Source organism: Macrobrachium rosenbergii, chromosome 40 (assembly GCF_040412425.1).
Source record: "Macrobrachium rosenbergii isolate ZJJX-2024 chromosome 40, ASM4041242v1, whole genome shotgun sequence".
Classification (NCBI taxonomy): domain Eukaryota; kingdom Metazoa; phylum Arthropoda; class Malacostraca; order Decapoda; family Palaemonidae; genus Macrobrachium; species Macrobrachium rosenbergii.
In genome coordinates, this window is record NC_089780.1 from 4,345,316 (window position 1) to 4,367,975 (window position 22,660).

At 36.4% G+C, this 22,660-nt stretch overlaps 1 protein-coding gene across 5 annotated transcripts in view; it reads right to left on the reverse strand.

Annotated features, from left to right (window-relative positions):
• uri (unconventional prefoldin RPB5 interactor) overlaps window positions 1-22,660 on the reverse strand; it is a 203,857-nt gene that overhangs the window by 76,864 nt on the left and 104,333 nt on the right. For all 5 annotated transcript variants that reach the window (XM_067082933.1, XM_067082930.1, XM_067082931.1 and 2 more), the window contains exon 6: window positions 14,294-14,498. In XM_067082933.1, coding sequence (XP_066939034.1) covers window positions 14,294-14,498 — 205 coding nt within the window. The remainder of the gene's footprint in view (window positions 1-14,293; window positions 14,499-22,660) is intronic.

A 22,660-nucleotide genomic window follows, 5' to 3' on the forward strand; every position in this document is an offset into this window, starting at 1 on the left:
CTCCTTTGTGGAAGAACGAATGAGCCAGTTGTCCAGATAGAGCTCAATGTTGACGTCCTCTAGATGAAGCCAACCCGCTACCGGAGCGAGAATGTGGGTATAAACCTGAGGAGCCGTCAAAAGTCTGAAGCATAGTGCTCGGAACTGAAAAATCTGGTTCTGAAAGATGAAGTGAAGGTACTTCCTCAAGTCTGGATGTATGGGGACATGGAAGTACGCATTTTGCATGTCTATGGAGACCATCCAGTCCCCTTGATGAATGGATGCAAGAATTGAGCGGTTCGTCTCCATTCTGAATTTTGTCTTCTGTACACTTTTTGGAAGAAGGTTTGGATGAAGACTTTCTGATGGCCTTGGAGGAGAAATAGACGTTCGCATGAGGCCTAGACTGAAATCTTTGCCTGGCGCCTCAAAAGGGCTGGTGGTGCGCAGGACAGGAAGACTTGGTACTGAAGGAGAGATTCTCTCGAGCACATTTAGAAGACTGGGTCAGGAGATCTGGCATTGACTTCTTTTGCAAGTCTGAAGTGATACCATTAACCACTGCTTGAGGGAAAAGGAAGTCACACACTAGAGGAGAGAACAGAAGAGCCGATTTCTGTGCAGACATGACCTCTTTGGATGTATAAGAGCACCAAAGCTCTCTCTTCTTTACAATACCCATTGCGTACGTTGAGATTAATTCCCGAGAAGCATCTCTAATTCCCGTCTATAAAGGAAAGTACACCCAGAAGATCTGACGATAAGACCGTGAGAACAAAAGAAAAGTCCTGGATTTTCTTGGCCAGGGCACCCACTGCCCAATCCAGGAAACTGATCACTTCAAAAACTTTGAAAATGTTCTTCAATGTTCAGCAGAAGAGAACATTACCTTTGCCACTGAAAAGGCAGCCTACAGGAGGCTTCATTGAGCCCAGAGAAGTCCCACTGGGTGGATGCAAACACACCCAGAGAGGGAACTTCCCAGGTAGCGTAATACGAATATCTCCTTCTCAATAAGCATGGAGGATAACAGAACCCAGCCTTCCCTTGTTCTCACTTGTCCGCTAACTAACACTCTACTTCATTCATGGGCTTATTAGCTGAAATAGAAAGCAACAATCTGGGGAGTTTGGAGGATTCAGACTGAAGATTACTCATCTGGAAAGTTGAAGCGGAGAAGGAGGTGGTGCTGGAGAGAAGTCGGAAAAGGAGCGAAGCAGGAAGCGCAAAAGGGCTGAATATGCCATGATACGAGTATGCTCTTCCTGACCTTGAGCTTCCTCCTCAGCTGACAAGACTGGAGATAGAGGCACATCAACCACACTCAGTAGAGGAGGTTGAGGTTTCAGAAAGCTCAAAATGTCGTCTGGGCACTGCTGAATGGGAGCCAGAGCCAGGTTTAACACCACTGGTGTCGCAGAAGAAAAAGCTGTCATCATAAGATGCAAAGACCGATGATCAATCGTCATTGGCCGACTGGGAGCAACTGGAAGCTCAGAAGATACAGAGCGCTCGGGGGCCAATGGGCGCTCAGAAGCTGCTACATGCCTGGGCACTACTGGAAGATCTGGCATCGATGGAAGCTCTGACGCCAAAGGGAGATCTGGCACCGATGGGTGCTCCGGTGTCAACTGGGGGTTGGCAGCTGAAACCACTACATTGCGAGAAGAGGAACGTCTAGATGCGACAGCAGGAGCTGGAGGACGCTCTAACAAAGAAGTGCGCTCAGGAATGGAAGACAGCTCAGGCGCTAAGGGTGCATGGTCTCTCCCATTCGAAGAGGGGTGGTCGGAGGCTCTTTTGTGGAGGGCAGGCAATCCGTTGTTCTGAGCCATTGAGAGGTGTCACTGGGATTTCTTCATACTGAAATTGATCGCTGCACTTGTTGCCTGCTGCTGCTGTTGCATTGGATGCCTTACGGATCATGGTTAGACTTACGATTAAGGGGAGCGTTTGATAAAATCGTTTTTTGCTAATAACTCCCGTGTTTTTTTAATGAATCAGTTTCAAATTTTGTGCCTGGGTTTATTTTTGTATAGGGCAAAGGACTGTAACCATAATTTTCGTCTTCCGCCTCCCATTAGCTGGTAACCCCACCTCCCCAAAAATTTTTCAAAATGCATCTCCTCCATAACTTCTGCAAACTAAGAGCTCAAATTTACGTGGTAGACAGATATTATATATTAGAACAAAGTAAGAGAGCGTTTTTTCAATTTTTTTTTTTTTTTTTATGAATATTTTTCGTTTTTGAAAAAACTTCGATTGATTTTTGGAAAAAATTCCCCAAAATTTTCGAGGACAAAATGAAAAAACTCTCTCTTTGTTTGTAGACAATTTATTTAGCTTTCATTTGCTTTTTGTTTCATTGAGATCGGTGCATTCGTTATGGAGGAGATGCAGTTTGAATGTCGATAACTTTAGTTTTGAGATATCGGCCTTCAAAGTTTTATAACGATATGAGGAGCGTTTGATAAAATCGTTTTTCGCTAATAACTCCGTGTTTTTATGAATCAGTTTCAAATTTTGTGCCTGGGTTTATTTTTGTATAGGGCAAAGGACTGTAACCATAATTTTCGTCTTCCGCCCCCCATTAGCTGGTAACCCCACCCCCCCAAAAATTTTTCAAAATGCATCTCCTCCATAACTTCTGCAAACTAAGAGCTCAAATTTACGTGGTAGACAGATATTATATATTAGAACAAATTAAGGGAGCGTTTTTTTCAATTTTTTTTTTCTTTTTTTTTTATGAATATTTTTTGTTTTTTGAAAAAACTTCGATTGGTTTTTTGGAAAAAAATTCCCCAAAAATTTTCGAGGGACAAAATGAAAAAAAACTCTCTATTTGTTTGTAGACAATTTATTTAGCTTTCGTTTGCAGTTTGAATGTCGATAACTTTAGTTTCGAGATATACGATATTTTTTGCTTCTCTGTGTATTTATTTGCTTGCTGTTACACAGTTTGATGTTTTTATGACATATTTGAAAAGCCAAAATATATAACAATAGACTTGCAAAGTAATATAACTTCGCTAAATGAAGCCAGATGAAGCGATTGTCAAAACACGGCTCAGGTTGGGCAGCGCGACGTTTTACTTTGTCAAGCTCTGAGCTGCTACTGACTGACTGTCTGACGTCACTGCCTGCCCTGCGGATTCCTGGCTTTCGCTGATGCGTACTAGGTCCACAGGGTTGCCATATAACGCATTTAGATATTATTATTTCATAGCTAAAAGGAAATTACTACCGATATACTGACATTATCATTACATTATACGAAAAATGTAATTTTGTCTATGATAGGGTTACTGTTTTTGTTTATAACTCCTAAACTATGGCGAATTTTTTAATAAAACTTTCTGAGAAGATAGTCAGGATATGTATGATGCCATATATAAAATATCTCAGAAAATTTTGATTTTTCGATTTTTTCGTCAAACGCTCCCCTTAATCCTCCTTCTACTTAACACTGTATTGGGTGGAATTACGACATGTTCAAGTTTCCCTCTGTCTCTGTACTAGTCAGAGGGACCTCACTACAATCTGGTAAGGTGCCCATTTTTTCATGGAAAAGTCATATTAATTAGTGTAGTGGAGAGGTGTCCAGTCAAGCAGAGAAAGAGGTCTGTCAATAAATATTAAGAAAATAGAAGTTATGGTTATCTCCAAAGATGAAATCCCCCCAAGAACAGATATAAGAATTAATGCTTAAACAGTTAAACAAACCAATAGTTTTAATTGTTTAGGATGCACTGTCACAAGTGATGGAAAATATGAAAAAGAGATCAGGAAGAGAATATCCATGGCAAAAGATGCATTTGGTAAGATTAAGAAATTAGTCACCAACTCGAAAATATCTATGAATCTAAGGAGGAGGTTTGTGAAATGTTTTATTTGAGAGAGAACTTTTGGCTTCAGTGAGAGGTAGACAAATGCGGTTTGTGGGTCACATTGTGAGAAGACAAGAACTAGAACATCTCTCTCTCACTGGTAAAATCAATGGAAGGAGGCTGAGAGGAAGACCTAGACAAAATATATGGATGGATTGGTGAGAATGACTAGAGAAAGAATGTCTGCAGCTCAGTTGCTGCAGAGAGCTGGAAATAGAGAGGAGTGGTGAGCCATGATTGCTGACGTCCTTGGGGATATGGCACCTGGATGATGATGATGATGAGAGGTGTCCATTATAACAAATACTGTACTCTCTCTCTCTCTCTCTCTCATCAATAACATCACTAGGAGGTGACAAGCAAAAGGTGGTCTGCCTTCTGATAATATTGCCTATCAATCTCTCTCAGCCATAACAAAATGTTTTTTAATTAATTTTGAATGACAATATGCTGTAATAATTTCATACTTACTTTGCCATCATTAATAACTTTATTAGGACATAACCAAGAAAAAATTGTTTTATTTTATGATTATTTCTTAGCCAGTGGGACAGAGGGTAGCTTATCGCATTTCTTTGCCAAGAACCAAGCAGCCTATCTATCAAAGAATGTACCTTGTATCTTTTAAGATTTGATGCATTAGGAAGCCTAGAATTTTTTGTGAGACAGATTTTTATTTTTGTAATAGCAGTTGTCACGACTAATAAAGATCTCAAAATACAACAAACTGAAATACTGTAACATATCTGCCCAATTAGGTGGAGCATATCCTGGAAAAATTAAAAATACCCTCTTTCCTATAATCTCCATAGTCCTTGCCAATATGTATGTTACTTGAAGCTTTTTACCTATGGGCATACAAATATTATTGCAAATGGAAAGAAGCAGTAAAATCTGTATCTTTACACATTTTAGGGATCTGTCCTTCACGACTTATGCATTTTAAGAACTATAATAATTGCCTAAACCTAGCCTTCTCTTTCTCTCTCCCTCTCTCTTTATGTATATACTGAAATTATTACTTCAAATACGCTAAAGAAATTCTGCAATACTTATATGAATAAAGGCAAATATAAAGTACAGCAACAAGGTATGTAAACTTAAATGCAGGCAATGAATGTTCAATGCTATTGTGGAGATTGTGTTGGGGATGGACTGCTCCCTTTATTTCTTTCTTTCTTCAAATCTTTAGCCGCAAATCCTTATGGACAGAGTCAACAGACAATAACCCAAGAGGGCTCCAAAGAGAAACCAGCCTGATGAAAGAGAGACAAGTTATAAGAATAGGTGATAAATGAATAAATATGAGGGAACAGAAAATAAAACCAGTTCTATACACCTGAATTCAGATGTCAGCAGAAGGCAGGAATGAATAAGCTCCTCGCTTAATCATTTGGAGATCAAAAGATTCCACAACTGCATTTCGTAAACTGTTCCACAAAGAAAAGTGCAGAGAATGTTCATTGTTATAGTAAATTTTATGCAACAAATATCTGCTCATGGTTTGATTAAGGTTAATGTGGAGATGGATCAGATTGTTCCTGATGTTAGCTTTTCAAGAAAGAAAACCTTGTAATGCAAGGCCAGTTGGGATGGTATTTACTATGATCATATTGAGCCTAGGAGGGGTAATATTTATAGAAGTCTGAATATTATTGAGTGTTTAAATTATCATCTTAGCACTATTGTTGAGAGGAGAATTCCTTAAAAAATCCTTAAGTTTTATTTTAAAGGTAAGCCATGGTTTAATGCTGCATGCCAGTTTGCCTGTCATGAAAAACAAGAGGCTTACCATTTATGGAGGAACAATCGATCAATCTTTTTGTGGTGTAATTACATTTAGTTTAGGAATCAAGCTCAGGTCGTCCATGAGAAATCTGAATGAGCTTATAATGAGTGTGTGAATGAGATCTTTGGAACTGATTCTAGCATGCCTCCCTTTATAGGAGCTGATGGAACTGCTGTATATTGCCCTAAACAGAAGGCAGAACTTTTGGATCAAGTCTATGTGAGCAAACAGTGTGGTGAGTCCTTGATGTTGTCTGTCACACTTTTCTGAGCCTAAGTTGTCTTCAGTGGCCATCAAGTCTAGAGAAATTAAAACTTTGCTACTGGGTCTTGACAGTTACAGAGGCATAGACCCTAAAGGGATCTTTCCTATCTTTTTCAAAAGGACTGCTAATTTCATTGCTCCTAAGATTACTACTATTTTCAGATTAGCTGGACTTGAAAGTTTCACTTCTGTTTAGAGGAAGGCCAACATAGCTTTATAACATAAGGGACTAAGTCTGCCCTCATGCCCCTCATAACATAGGCTAATTTCAGTAACCCCTGTTTTATCAAAGGTTTTAGAGAAGCTGCTCTCCACACATCTCTGTAGGTTTATTTTAAAACATAACCTGCTACAAGCTGAGGCATGCATGGTAGGTCTAAATTTTATTTGACCATGTGAATCATGAAGCACTTTTATTAACCATTTAACGCCGAAGCCCTATTTACAAAAATGTCTCCCGTATGCCGGCGGCGTTCGGTGAGTTAGCGCCGAAGCGGAAAAAAAGTTTTTTTCAAAAAATCACAGCACGCTTAGTTTTTAAGATTAAGAGTTCATTTTGGCTCATTTTTTTTGTCATTGCCTGAAGTTTAGTATGCAACCATCAGAAATGAAAAAAATATCATTATCATATATAAATATTGGAATATATGACAGCAAAAAATAATTTTTTTTAGTTGTATTGTACACTAAATTGCGATGATTTTGGTATATAACAAATTTTAAAACGATCAAAGCAACACAGAGAAAATATTATCACAAAATGATGCATGAATTCGTAACGAGCGGACGTAAAAAAATGTTTTTTTCAAAAATTCACCATAAATCGAAATATTGTGCTAGAGACTTCCTGTTTGTTGAAAAATGAAGCTAATTGATTGAATATCACTAGACTGTAAGTGTTTTAGCTTACAATTGCAGTTTTCGACCATTTCGGTCGAGTTAAAGTTGACCGAAAGTCGAATTTTTTCTATTTATCATGATTTATATGGAAATATTTCAAAACTGATAAATGCTACAACCCTGAGTTATTTTTTGTTGTATTGTACATGAAATTGCACACATTTTCATATATAAAACTTTATGTAACGACTAATTTAAAGCGGTGCAAATATTACGATAACGAGACAAAAGAATTTCTGAGATGTTAGGCCGAGTTACCGGCAAGAGACGTAAGGAAAATGTTTTTTTAAAAATTCACCATAAATCGAAATATTGTGCTAGAGACTTCCAATTTATTGCAAAATGAAGTTAAACAATTGAATATTACTAGAATGTAAGAGTTTTAGCTTACAATTGCGTTTTCTGACCATTTCGGTCGAGTTAAAGTTGACCGAAGGTTGAAATTTTGGCAGTTATCGTGATTTATGTGAAAATATTTCAAAACTGATAAAAGCTACAACCATGAGCTATTTTCTGTTGTATTCTACATGAAATTACGCACATTTTCATATATAAAACTTTATGTAACGACTAATGTAAAACGATGCAAACATTACGACAACATGACAAAAGAATTTCTGAGATGTTTGGCAGAGTTACCGCGCGCAGACATAAGGAAAAAAAATTTTTTTTTTCAGAAATTCACCATAAATCGAAATATTGTGCTAGAGACTTCCAGTTTGTTACAAAATGAAGGTACATGATTGAATATTACTAGAATATAAGAGTTTTAGCTTATAATTGCGTTTTTTTACCATTTCGGTCGAGTTAAAGTTGACCGAAGGTTGAAATTTTGGCAGTTATCGTGATTTATATGGAAATATTTCAAAACTGATAAAAGCTATAACCATGAGTTATTTTCTGTTGTATTCTAAATGAAATTTCGCACATTTCCATATATAAAACTTTATGTAACGACTAATATAAAACAGTGCAAACATTACGACAACGTGACGAAAGAATTTCTGGCGCGGACGTAAGGAAAAAGTTTTTTTCAAAAATTCACCATAAATTGAAATATTGTGCTAGAGACTTCCAATTGGCTGCAAAATGAAGGTAAATGATTGAATATTACTAGATCGTAAGAGTTTTAGCTTAAAATTGTGTTTTTTTACCATTTCGGTCGGGTCAAAGTTGACCGAAGGTTGAAATTTTGGCAGTTATCGTGGTTTATATGAAAATATTTCCAAACTGATAAAAGCTACAACCATGGGTTGTATTTTGCTGTATTATACATGAAATTGCACATATTTTCATATATAAAACTTTATGTAACGGCTAATATAGAACAGTGCAAAAATTATGACAAAATGACGAAAGAATTTATGAAATTTTCGCTGAGTTACCGCCGTGCGTAAGAAAAAGTTTTTTCAAAAATTCACCATAAATCAAAATATTGTGCTAGAGACTTCCAATTTGTTGCAAAATGAAGGTACATGATTGAATATTACTAGAATGTAAGAGTTTTAGCTTACAATTGCGTTTTTCGACCATTTCGGTCGAGTCAAAGTTGACCGAAGGTTGAAATTTTTTGTAGTCGACGTACGGTACGTCCACTCGGCACCCAACAGACAATTTTAGTCGACGTATGATACATCCAATAGGCGTTTAAGGGTTAATATCCTAGATGAAATTTTAATAAGCAGAACCCACAGGGTCTGATGTTTTTACATGCAACACTAGACAGGGTGCTGCAGCAAACAGTGTGATGTTTTCTACCATCAGGTTTAATGCTATTCAGTTTGCTGGGAGTTTTAGCTTGGGTACAAATAAATGTGGAATAGTTTATTTTGTGTAGTTGTGAAATCCTCTGATTTCCAAATGTACCCATATTTATGCAGGGGACAAATTCATGCCTGCTATCTGCAGACATCTCCTGAATTTCAGATGTATCCATTTTATTTTCTATTCCCTCACATTTGTCTGTTTGTCACCTTTTCATATAATCTCTCTCTCTCTCTCTCTCTCTCTCTCTCTCTCTCTCTCTCTCTCTCTCTCTCTCTCTCTCTCTCATATGGGTTTTCAAGGTCAAGAATTAAAGAAAGAACTAAAGAACTCATTTTATGTCTATGCCACATCAAGAGTTGGCAAAATAAACTTGACTAATGGCATAGCTTTATCCATGAGTTTGAGATGAAAGTTAGCACCCAAAGGCCACTCTGGAGAAGAAAAAGTTAAAATACAGTATTTAGATATAGCTTCATCCCAAAACATTCAAAAACCTTTCTACAAGATACTAACTTTTTGAGAATGAGAAAAAGCAATATTATTGCATACGTTCTCAGAAATCAGTTTCTTACAAAAAGTTACACCAAAGATCTGAAAAGATACTGATATTTAAAAGTGTACCATTTAAATTTAAATCAGGATGCAAAGGCAAGTTTTATGAATTGACTATCATACTTTGGGTTAAGTTTTATGCCCCAAAGCCTACTCCACTCATGAATATGTGCCAGATCTATTCAAGGATTCTGCAACCACAAACCTAAGGAATGGAAAAGGGACAACAGCTAGAAGAGTAACATCACTGGCATACACAATCACTGTTCTCCAGACTTTACCACATGTCACTAGTATAGATAAGGTAGCAAAGGTCCAAGAACATTACCTCGAGAAACACCCAAAATGACAGCACTAGAGCTACTATAATTACCATCAATGCAAACCCTGTGGATTCTGCCTATTAAAATGTCCATTAAAATATTATAAAAGATCCACCAATTCCCAATAATCTTAGCTTGCAGATAAATCTTCATGGTTCACATGGTCAAAGGTCGCAATAAAATCTAAAATGACCATACATGCCTCTGCACCCTCATCAAGAGCACTCTGCAAGATGTTATATACTGACAAGAGCACATCAGAAGTACTAAGGCCTTTACAAAACCCAAACCATAATGCTTGTAGCAAGTTGTTATTGCCAACAAACCTACAAAGACAATAGAGAGCAACTTCTCAAAAACCTAGGATAAAACAAGGGTAACTGAAATCAGCCTATATTCTGAGGGGTCAGAGGACAGACCTATTTCCGTTGGTAATGCAGCAATATTTCCTTTCCTTCACTCGACAATATTCTGACTTTCTTTAAACATCACTCCACCTGACCTCAATAAGATCAATGCGAATACCATCCCAACTGGCCTTAGATTTCAAGTATACCTTTCTTGAAAAGTTAACATCAACAACAACCTGACCCATCACCACATTAACCTTAATCTACTATGATCAGATCAGCCCACTGGCAAAATTACTCCAACAGATGCAATTCCTGTAACATTTGTGAAAAAAAGGTCAGGATGGTTGCCAGATTGATGAGTGGGTTCAACCAAAAATAATGGAAAAATCTAAGGCATCAATACTATGATTATCTGTGGCAGTAACTGGGCTCACTAATTCAGTGTGATGAGCACTGGAGTAATGATGTAGCAATGGAGGGGAAAGTGGAATACTGATGAAAGATAATGAGAAGCAATGCTGAGTACAGCCATAATGACATATGCGTAATGATTACATTTTACAAATGATGATGCTATTTGCTTACCAGGTAGGTAATACATGAAACAATTATGGTTAATTACATTTGTATGAATGAAAGAAAACTGGTATGTAATGTCCCTTTGGGGGATATCTACTGATATCTGATGACAGTTAATGCACTGCTACATCAGTAGAATCATAATGACTGACTGCAGTTTCAAACTATTGATATTAGCTGCTTATGATATAGATAATATAGAAAAACCTATGTTTTGACATTTCCATAAAGAAGAGTAATGTATTGTTACTTTCAATGATAGTTACTGGCAATTAGCTACTAATCATAAAATCTGGTAAAACATTCCCAAGACTGAATTTACTGTATTTGATTTTGCTTTTTATACTGTATTATTATATCTTTTATATATTTCTATTCAAAAATAAAGTTCCACACCACAGAGCAATACTTCATTGCATGGCTTTTATGTCTGTTGAGTCTAATTTTAATTCAAGAGAACAGAGCAGTTTATGCTCAAGTTTGCAAGTGAGACTGTTACTTATCACCAAAACCTGTTGCTCACAGCTCACAGAATAAACTTGTATGCACCATGATTTTCCTCAGCAGGTTTTTAGAGAAAAGTGGCTTATACACCATTAAAATCTCACAATTTTCTAAGATAAATATTGAAAAGTGCTACACAATTCATGGGAACGGACATATAATAAAGGTAAGTATTTGCTAACTGACACATACATCACAATACCTTTTCATTTTTCTGGAATGCTACCATTTTGTTGGCTGATTAGGAAACACAAATACATGTACGAATTACACTTTTAGCTTAAGCACAATAAGAGAGCTTGCATGTCCCTATCTTTATTTAAATACTGTGATTGATGAAAATTTAACCTTACTGCAATTACTAAAAATAGACTTTAAATGTTATCCTCATACATATTTTCTTGACAATTAACTCCATTTTCTCTTTGACAACTTTAAAATGACAATATCTCAACCTTTTAAATACTTTCAAAGGCATGCCTGAGAGAGAGAGAGAGAGAGAGAGAGAGAGAGAGAGAGAGAGAGAGAGAGAGAGAGAGAGAGAGAGAGAGAGAGAGAGAGAAATACAGACACTACCCTATATACAAACAAGTTACACTCCAAATGGTCGTTTGTGTCTTGAATTTTCGTAAATTGGTCTTCACGCCTATTTAAGTATACGATGATATAAAGTCAATACAGTATGGTACATTTTTCTATCTTAAAAATAATACAGTACTGTACACTGTACATACAATACGGTATTTTATAGAGTAGAGTGCTTTATTAATACACGATACTGTATATAAAACCTAAATAAATTGCGACGATAATACAGTTGTTTTTCTTACCTTTGAAACTGGTAGCATAGGCTTGAGGTGAAGGATGAGAGGAGGAGAGGCATTTGATTACAGGGGCAGCGGGTCATCAATGTCAATGTCTTCTTTGGCATCACTTCCTTCTTCATCTGTGGAGAAAGCAGTCGACTGAGGTGGGGAGGCTCTTGAGGCTGAAGGCACTAGTTTGAAGAATTGGTCTAAGGAAGTTTGCACTGTTTTTCTTTTCTTTTCATCATATATGAGATGATAACACCGAAGAGCATCACTGATAGTTGTTGCTACTTTTGAGAATCTCTCAGCATTTGGCTCCTGATTCTCAAAAATAGCTAAAGCTTTCTCTATAAGAGAAAACCCCTCAGCCATCAATTTCGTTTCAAACTTCTCTAAAAGACGAAGTTCTTCTTCTTCATGTTCTTCTGTTCTTCGCATTTCTTCCAGTTCCATTAAATCTTCATTCGTTAACGCTTCTGAATGAGACTCAAACAGCTCTTGAAAGCCTTCTTCCCCAAGGTCAAGCTGTTTTTCACTTATGTCAATGAGACTGTTAACGATTCCCTTTGCCTCCTCTTCCTGATTAAATCCTCCGAAGTCGTTGACAACTGTGGGCATAGAACCTTCCATGCTCCATTCATGTTGATCCCACTTACTTCACACCATTCAGTATCAATATTCTTGATGTAATTATAAATATTGTATCCCTTCCAAAAGTCACGTAAAGTCACACCAGGGTCATTCACTTGCTTCAACGCTTGCCTGCAAGTATGGCGAGTGGAATATTTCTTGAAATTGGCTATTATGCCTTGATCCATCGGCTGAAGGAGTGCAGCTGTGTTAGGGGGTAAATACAAAAAATTTTCACATCCACATGGAAATAATCTAAGTGCGGTGGGTGACCACGGGCATTATCCAAGATTTTAGAGAATCTTGAAAGGAATCCCATTCTCGCAACAGTACAGCTTGACTTCAGGAACAAAGTGATGTAAAAACCATTTGCCAAATATAGAAAGAATCACCCATGATTTGTTACTGGACATCCAAATTATGGGTAGAGAGCTCTCTGTGATGTTTTTAAGTCCCTGTGGATTTACAGCGCAGTACACTGAGAGCAGTTTTAGCTTGAAGTCTTCCCAAGCATTGCCACCCAGCAGCAAGGTTAGCCTATCCTTTGCCGCCTCATATCCTGGCACCGTCTTCTCTTCATGGCTGATGTGTATTTTTCTGGCACTTTTTTCCAGAAAAGGCCTGTCTCGTCACTATTAAACACTTTGCTGAGAAGTATAACCTTCTTTATCAATGATTTCCTTGAGCATCTCAGGAAATTTTTCAACTGCTGCTTTGTCAGCACTTGGTGTCTCAACACTAACGGACACGTAATAAAAGTTAGCACGTTTTTAAAGCGATGAAACCATCCTTAACTTGCAACAAATGTTTCAACTGCAGCACTTTCACCAGCCTTATTCTTCAAGTAGTCGAAAAGGTTTTTATTATCAGCATGAGGCTAAGAGGCACAACCTGTCTCTGGTGTTCTATCCAGATACCCAGAAGTTTTTCCATTTCTTCTACCAGCTTTCCCCTTCTCTTGCTTACAAATGTCAACTGCCTAGGCACAGTACTTTTAACATGTTCCATAATTCACTCTGTTCTTGAAGGTTGTGCTGACAGTTGAACAATTCATATTACACTTGCATGCTAGGTCCACCAATTTTTTCACCATCTAATGTCTTTATAATCGCCACCTTAGTTTTCACTAGGATAGCTTGCCACTTTTTACCACAGCCACTATCTTCACTTGGGAGCAATTTGTTGCTGGAGACCAGGTGTGAGAGAGACTGTGAAGGAAAGTAGATTGAGGCTGGTGGTGGGCCAGCAGATAAGGACCTAGAAAATGCAAACTCGTCCCTGACGCTTGCCATTAGCCATGATAGATAATGGATGGGCTAAATATTTCACAGTGAAATCATGGAATAGCTTGGAGCACACGGGAGAACATCTTGCCAGTAGTGTAGGTACTGAGGCAGTGGGTTGGCATAGGCTACAGTGCTGTATAGCGTGGGTAGCGGCAAAAATTGTAACTAAGCTGAATAAGTGCGCAGAACAAAATTTGAACTTACGAGTGGCAAAGGGGAGCACTCCAAACACAATTTTAATTTACAATCACATTTGTTCGTTCAGTATCTCTGAATGTTCGTAACTTGCACGTCTGTAAGTACGGTAGTGTCTGTACACATAACATTTTCAATATTAACCCCTACAAACTGAAATTTGTTTACTTTCAAATGAAACAAAAAAGTAACACACTTTACACTTCACAAGAATTCTAAAAAATAATTCCATTTACAATTAAACTTAACGAATCCCAACTGTGGCCAGAACACACACAAGTTCAAGAGCCATTTCACTGTTGAAATGTAAACTAAATTATATTTGAAGACAGATATTGGATTTTTTAAGATCATTAAACGACTTGATTCTTTCAGCCAAAGTAGCCAATATTCAACGCTGTAAACAACCAAAACAAACCTTGAAACACCTAAATATACAAAAAAAATCAAGAGTGGAAAAACAATTTACTTACTCATCATCTTCTTCCATTTCCAGTTGGTCTAATCTTTTCATTAGATTTTCGTAAGCTTTCTTGTCATCCTCGTCGAGCTTCCCGATGAAATTTTCTTGTGATGTCGAAGCACCAGCTTCAGGCATCTCCCCTTCATTGCGACTCTCTTGATCAGAAGATTGCTTTCTTTTTTCATAATCTTCTGCCAGTTTCTTTCTGTGCTCCTCTGGAATAAGAAAAGCAAGGGGAGTAAACTAAAGAGTCTGTCTGGCATCTGCCAATACATAAAATCTACAAGTTCTTATACTCCTGAGAGATCTAGAGCACATCAGGAAACCAAGTGGGAATAAAGGTATTAATACACTTTTAAAAATGCTAAAGCCAAAGAGCAGAGAACAAAAAGGTTTTTTACTAATTCTAATCCTAAACAGTACTTAAATAATTATAACTCAGGTGTACAGTAAACCCCCCCTTACTCATGTTCTCATGATTCGTGGACTCACATATTCACGGATTTCTCTTTTTTTTTCACTGAGACATATTCACTAAATACTAGATTTTCATCTCATTTTCAAGACTAAATGCACTTTTTGTGATAAAACTATTAAAATACTCAGGTAATGCTCGAGTTACCATAATTCACCTTATGATAATTCGATTTTGCAGTGGGGTAAGCAATTAATACCAATACGACAATATTATTTATAAAATATTCCTAAATTTTGCAAGGGAGCACGCAGCAATGTAATCAGGCAGTGAGAGAAACCAAATTACAATAGACAACTTTTCGTCCATCTCTTTATCCCATCTTCTAGTTAAAAAAGTAAAAGAGAATGATAAAAATATTGTTAGTAACGTTATACTCTTGCGTAAATGCGTATAGCCATAAACAACCGAACAAGAAACGGTTGTTTTGCTCATAACCAAATCAGATAACAACAGCCGTTTACCTGTATTTCAACCATCGTGCGGTAATAAAGAATTACAGTAGGTTATGGCACAAATGATGTTAAGTAGAATAGGACTGATATATTTTACATTATACTCTTATTCGGTTTGGATAAAAGATTGTCAAGGATATATACTGCTAAATTTAAGCTGCAAGTTGTAGCTGAAGCTGAGAAAACAATGTTCAAGCTGATAATGACTATACTGTAAATTATCGTGCATCGGCAACATGATGAAACTCGATCGTAATTAAAATGGGGGAGAAAGTATTTTAATCAAACTACTGGGCATGAAAGAACACATTACTGTTATTTTTACGCCGATAAACGACATATGCGTAAAGCTTGTGTTATGATGAAATAAAGTGAAAATAGCAAACGGAATCTTGAATTTCTTGTTACACTAAACGAACGCCCCCAAACGGCCATTGTCAATCGTCATCTATTAACGAAAATAGATAAATTAATTTCACAACAAGACGTATTTTAGTTATATTTCAACTTAAAAACACTTCGTATAATGAAAAATAACCTTGCTCCATATAAATAAAGTATCTAGAGATTATTTACACTAACCAGAAGCAAGAAAGTGCTCTGAACTGAGTTAAATGTGGCGAAATAAACACCGCGTAAACATTTCCAAACCAAAACACTGATGACCGCTATGAAGGCAATTTACAATACAAAAGCAATATAAGAATATATACAATTTTATTGGATACAGTGAGCTAGGGCATAATATTTTAAAAGATCCATGGAAAAGATGCATATTCGTTATGCTGACGTTTGTATAATACGATATGTGAATATAGAGTGTAGTACAATGTAGGCTACGCTACCACGCATGTAAACAATATACCATAGTGTAGGCTAAGCTAATTCTTGTTTATTATTTAATTTCTCTTTGTACTGAATTATTATAAGTCACTTTGCATGAACCTCCAGAATTAGCTGATATTTTTAATTACTATACCGTGTACGTAAAGAGTATATTTTATAGTCTAGGCTAGGCTACCATATATGTGTATGGTACATGGTATTGAATACCCTAGTGTAGGCTAGGCTATGTTTGAGATACGTTTTGGTATTTCTTACGTTTTTTCCAACAAACGATGTTTTTTTTTGGAACCTAACCCCATTGTAAGTAGGATACCTGTATAAGCATTTTTAGTTTGTTTTGTGTCTGTTTGAACTATCAAAACAGGCAGTTCTAAGTGTTTTTAGAAGGGTTCTAAGTATTCGCTGGTTTTAGCTATTCGCAGGGGGCTGTGATACGCATCCCCCACAAATACAGGGGGTTTACTGTATGCTGAAATTCAGTGAATGTTTCATCATCAGTATCATGAATGTTTTTACATAATTACTTTTGCGGTGTTAGGTATATAGTATTCATTTCCATTTCCATACACCCTAATAAGTCTGTGTGCATCACTAACAGAAACATTGGAAGGCCTATTTTATCAACTATGAAAATCGTCAACAAGTTTGTATTTATCATCATTTCAGGTCTTACATTATCAACAGTTTTCGTATTATCATGCATGTGTTTCTGATACCTTCAAATGCTGACAAAGAAGGGCTTTCAACATATATCTGACTCCCCAGAAAGGAACATCTGTATATAGAGCTTGCACATTACACTGTCGAGAAAGCTTAAGTTTCTCTACATCATCCCTTTGGTTCCCAACTGCATCAATCTCTACCTTTTATTTTTCATCCATTCCCATGGGTCTCTTCCCACCAAGCCACTGTGATTTAATGAAAGCTATCTGGTATAACTACCACAACAGTTATCCCTCAAAACATCCAACTTTTTTAACTTCACCTTCCTCAAGTTTCACCCTTCCATTTATTAACACAACTTTTAGGATTGATCTATGATAACCTTCATGAAATATGACTTGGGGTCTCATTAAATTACTAAGAAGACTGATAAAATCATCATGTGGTGGTGTATTGACAGTCTAAATAGCAATGATTGCATAGGTTAATTCAATACAATTCAAATACAGTAACTAATGAAAATGAAATTTTAATAAATGAGAGACAGAGTAAGTGCCTTTGTTTATCAAAAAAATAAAAAAGCTCTCACTTTAAGATACGGTAAATGTTGGATGATTGTATAACAAGACTTCCAAAATCCTGTGCAATCAGTGCTTACAAAGCTCTGGATAATTCTTTGTTTAATAAATCAGTGTTTTTAAAGGTTAAAAACACCTTCTGAAAGACTATTCAAGTCTACAGCCTTTAAGAAGCCTAATAAACTTTGAAATTTATAGACTGATACAAAGAACTGTATTTACCAAAAACTGAATGTAATTCCAAACTGATTCCTTCCAATAATGGATAATACTCAAGTCATCCTAAAGCCAGGGTGGACTGATATGAGAACTACAATAGGTTGCTTTTACCTTCTGATAGTACTGTGTTATTCTCCTAAGGACTGTGGGCATCATCTCTATTTTCAAGATAAATTACCAGTGGTGACCAAAAAGATAATCCCTCACCGCTAACTGTTATAGGTCAATACAAGTGGGCATTCTCTGGTTATTTCCTGGGGTCAGGATTGAAGAGGGGAGGAAGAGGATGTCGTTGTTTTTTTGAGCCATGGTAAGCATACTGACTAATGAGTTGATGGTAATTGAGCAAGAGCATGCAGTGGAACATGATGTTCTGAAAGAAGAGGAGTCAGACAACCCTAACATGTTAAACATCAAGTGTCTTCAGTGCACCCTTTTATGACTTGAAAAAGGTATTACAGTAATCATAGGATGGAAGTTCATCCAAAAACTTCAAGTGTTTTCAGATTAATGGGATTGCCAACTCTACAGTGGGATATTGGAACACATAAGACACATCTGGTAGAAGATAACTCCTTTCTTCCAAGAGCATAACCCTACTAACCACCCCTTTTTGTCAACTTTTCCCCTGCACCTCTTGACTTTCTTCAGTCTTCACAATGGGTCTATTTGCCCATCCAAACTCTCAGCATAATCAGTGGCCACCAAAAACTCTAACAGTCCTTAGCTCTCTCAATTCATCATCAGAGCTGATAACTCTTGATGATGGTAATGAGCAGCCACATCAAACTCTAAGGAATGGGAAGGGGGGATCCTTTAGCTGACTTCATCTGGACTGACAACAGTTTATGTTGAGCACAGTACATTTTAAATATCTTTAAATTTTGTTCTTGCAATTCAGATTCCAAATTCAGTGGTTAAAAATACATTTCTTGTTGAATGTTCCTTATGAGGAGGTCTTCATTTATATTTATACACTGAGGGGGTCAAACTGAGTTACTTAGAAGTACCCATATTTGCACATCAACTCACAAGATACTTAACCTGACCATATAAGACACATGGAAAAAGTGTTACAGGCCATCCAAAACTAAAACAGTAACTTTTAGAAGAAGTAAAATAAGGTTTGTAAGAACATGTGAAGGTTAACACTGCTAAACTGTCTGGGATATGAAAACTTTTAGCAAATACAGTTAACTAAAAACATACAGCATATCAAATAAGAGGGCTAAGCACACACAAATGCATAATGTAAGCTTTAAAGTCAGTCACATAATAAACTGCGTAAAAGCTTCTCTAATGACCAACCCATTCCTGCTTTTGATAACTATAAAATTTTAAAGTAACACTTTCACTGAGACTTGTCTTAGTTAACTTTCAGCTTCACTAAGCAAGACTTGTCTTAGTTGACTTTCAGCTTCAGTAAGCAAAAACATTTTGAAATGAGTTATTTTCAGTCACACACAAAAATATGTAGTTCCTACCAGGATAGCACTGACTGTTAACAAAAGTTTTAGCACTAACCTATATTCCACAAAATTCTGTACACAATGTAAATTGACAAGTCAGCGATACTGTCCACAAAAATCTGCAGCGTGTTTGTCAGTGACGAAAGCATAGCAAAAGATACTCTATATGCAATGTATAGGTTGTTCTGCCTCACTACTCTGATGCACAGGTAACAATGATCTTCCAATATGGGATATTATATGCAGTGACAGCCTTATTCTATATAGCTGTCATTTGTATTCAAGAAGGGAGTCACTGTGAATAACACTGATGTCAAGCTTCATTAATATTATCCAGATCTCTCACACACACTCATTAACATCAGTAACCAGTAGCAGCAGGAAGAAACAGACCAAAGCATACTGAGCTTATCAATAACATGCTCCACTTTTGTCATGAGTAAGAAAAACATTTAACTTGATGTTCAAATGTTTAATGCTGGCTGTTGTAAATAAATCTTGGGCAAGATATTCTGGGCATATCCTGTACCCTAAACAATGGTAGTGCACATACATGAAGTGTGCATGTCTATACATAAACTTAGTCAATATCATATGATGCAAGACAGTGAGACTTAAGAGACAGAAAAAACAAACAGGAGCAGAAATTAACAAAACAAAAAAAATACAATAAAAGGTCAGGTTTAATTTCAGTTATGAAGATTTATTCTTTAATATCATGAGATTAAGATTCTTTCTGTTTTAATCTTTACTTGTATTTATTCTTTAATATCACCTGAGATTAAGATTCTTTCTGCTTTAATCTTTACATATCTCTCAACAAATAATGGGAGAGGGAAAATCAGTCAACAATGACACAAATTATGCCACCAATTAGCTACACACTTTTCAACTGTTATCTTATTTGCTATTTCTTCTTTACATCTGTATTTTACTAAATGTACATTTCTTTATTAATGAATGTGCAATATTCATTTATAACTTTTTGGTTATATATTTTAGCTTTACTTTGAATACGTTGTTTTCTTAATTCACAAAATTTTTTAGGCCTTTTAACACTAGTTCTCTCTCTGTTCAGTGAAGTAGTGTAAACTCATGAACTTCTTTTGTTTGCTAATTCATAACAACACAAACTGCTAGACTGATTTTTCTTTAAGTTTTCCATTTTCTTTAGCTCTTTTTGTCACTTATCTTTCTCTCAACTTTCATTTTCCTAGGGACTCACTCCCATCATTTATCATTTTTCACCAAAAGATGATTCACTAACAGATGGGCTCCCAACAAAATAAAATTTAAAGTCATAAACACATTCATCCATTTACTTCTGAATCAAGGATGAACCTGTTGCACAAAGTGCTTTGACATCAGACTCTTCATACACCTACACAAATGCTCACAGTAGCTCATCACACCTTTTTATAAATACTGCACCATGTTACTTCATCTTACAGTATGGGCTTTTGTATTTCCTCGATGCTAAGAGCATTCTCTTCCTAAGACTTTACCACTCTATCTAGCAGACACTTTCTAAGTAGTCTACTCCTTCCTCCTAAAATTTCAAAATTCTTCACATTCTTATTGACTTGTCATTCTTCACCTAAAGCACTGATTCCTTGTTTCAATTATACTACCCATCACACCATATCTTTATATCTGTCCAATTCTCATCCCTTCAATGCTTTTTCTATATAAATTAGAAAACCATTCATCTCAACAACTTTAGCTTTTTTCTGTTGTCTGAATTCAGCATCCATATTTTACTTTGAGGAACAACCCTTCCGTGCATCCAATGCAGTATTGACTGCTTCCAAGCCTCTGGTGGAGATCCTGCTACTTTACTTGTTTCACTTATTCTGTAATTGCCCTATGCTCTCATTCTACCATCTGATGCTCACTTCCAAGTTCCTACATGAAGCAACTACTTCCATTCTGAAAAACCATACACACCAACATTCATCTTTCCATCCTCCAGGATTCTATTTGCCTTCATAACACCACATCTGCCATCACTCACTTTCAATTTCTCTAACATACATTTACATTTTAATCAGTCTACATCTCAATTTCAATTATCACTATTATCATCAACCCCTACGCAATCAGTTCATAAACTCTTTCCTTATTCCACAAACACATACACTTGTTTCATCACTGCAAATGTAAAAATAATAAACTGGCACAAAAATTAAATACACCTTGTCTCAGATTCACGTTTACAACAAAATATTCACTCTCTTATCTTCAAATGTTAATATGAATTCTCCTTTCATCATAATAATAGCTAAATGATCTAAAAAACGACTTCCTACTCCACACATCCTCACCCTCCAAAATACAGTCATTAATTTGACCAGAGTATGATTTTTTCTTAGTCCATGTACTACTCACAGCTTCTTACTTTACCCTACAAAAGTATTTCATAGTGAGCACTTGTTCCACACTTTCTCATCTTTCAAAACAATGTTCTTCAATAACACTCACTCTGTTCGTCTTAATTTCTCAGTAAAAACTCTTAACATATGCCTTTCAGGGTATACTTAGCAATGTCCTCATCATAATAAATATTGTAGTGTTTTTATATGAAAGTTTCCTTTCAAAGTGTTATATAGATGAAATGAGTTCTCAGCACTCTACTCTGTTTTGTGAACCATCTACCTGGATTCCCACTGGGTATATGGCCTCATTTAAATGCTCTTTTTCCATGATTTTCTGGGCTTCCCTTCTGGTATTCATCCTACAACTTCCACATCTATAACTCTCATGAAAATTCCTTTCCCCTTGTCTTCCCAAGTCCAGACCATTTCAGTTTATTTTTCTGCCTTTCGACATCATATCTCATATTACTCAATGCTTCGTGATCTTTCCACTACAATCATAAATCTTAGCATTTTCTATTCTCAACTGTTCAAAATATACATATTCTTTGTAGAAGTCCATGTTTTGATGCTTCAGTAGGAGACTTAATTCATACATCCTATATTTTTGCTTAATTATTGGATACTCACAAGTAATTGCTTTCACCTAGACTATTGATGTTCTTTTTCTAACTACACTACTCTTAATTCTGCTTCACAATCCAGAATGTCCCTCTCCACATTTTGCTCTCCTCATCCATCTTAGGTATCCAAAATCCCTTTTAACATTAATAGTTTGCAAGCTTGAGCATCTGTGACACCATCTCTTACATTCAATGCATTATACAATGCTCAGTTCATCACTAAACCTCTCCCACAGCATTCTCATGGCCACTTTATCGACATAACTTTTTTCTTGGCTTGCTTTCTAGTAACCATAGGCTCGTTTTACTTAGTGATTTGCAATCCTCTGCTCTCTGGTTCACTTTCCATCATTTAATCATTTCTATATTTTCCTTTGATTCTGATGTCAGAACTAGGTCTGCAATGTAACATACACCAGCTCCTAGGAGTCTTTCTTTCATTTATCACTTCATCCATCAATATGATAAACGATAAACAACTAAAACTGGTCCTTGACGTACACCAACATCTACCTCCAATTTCTATTTGTTTGTCTTCTGCAGTTGCCCTCAGGACTTCCACTGTTGTTGATTGATCACTCTACCATAAAGAAAAACTGGTCACTGTCAATTTTAACCACTTTTCTCACCATACTTTACACTGTAGTATCTGGTCCACTATTCAGTGACTGATT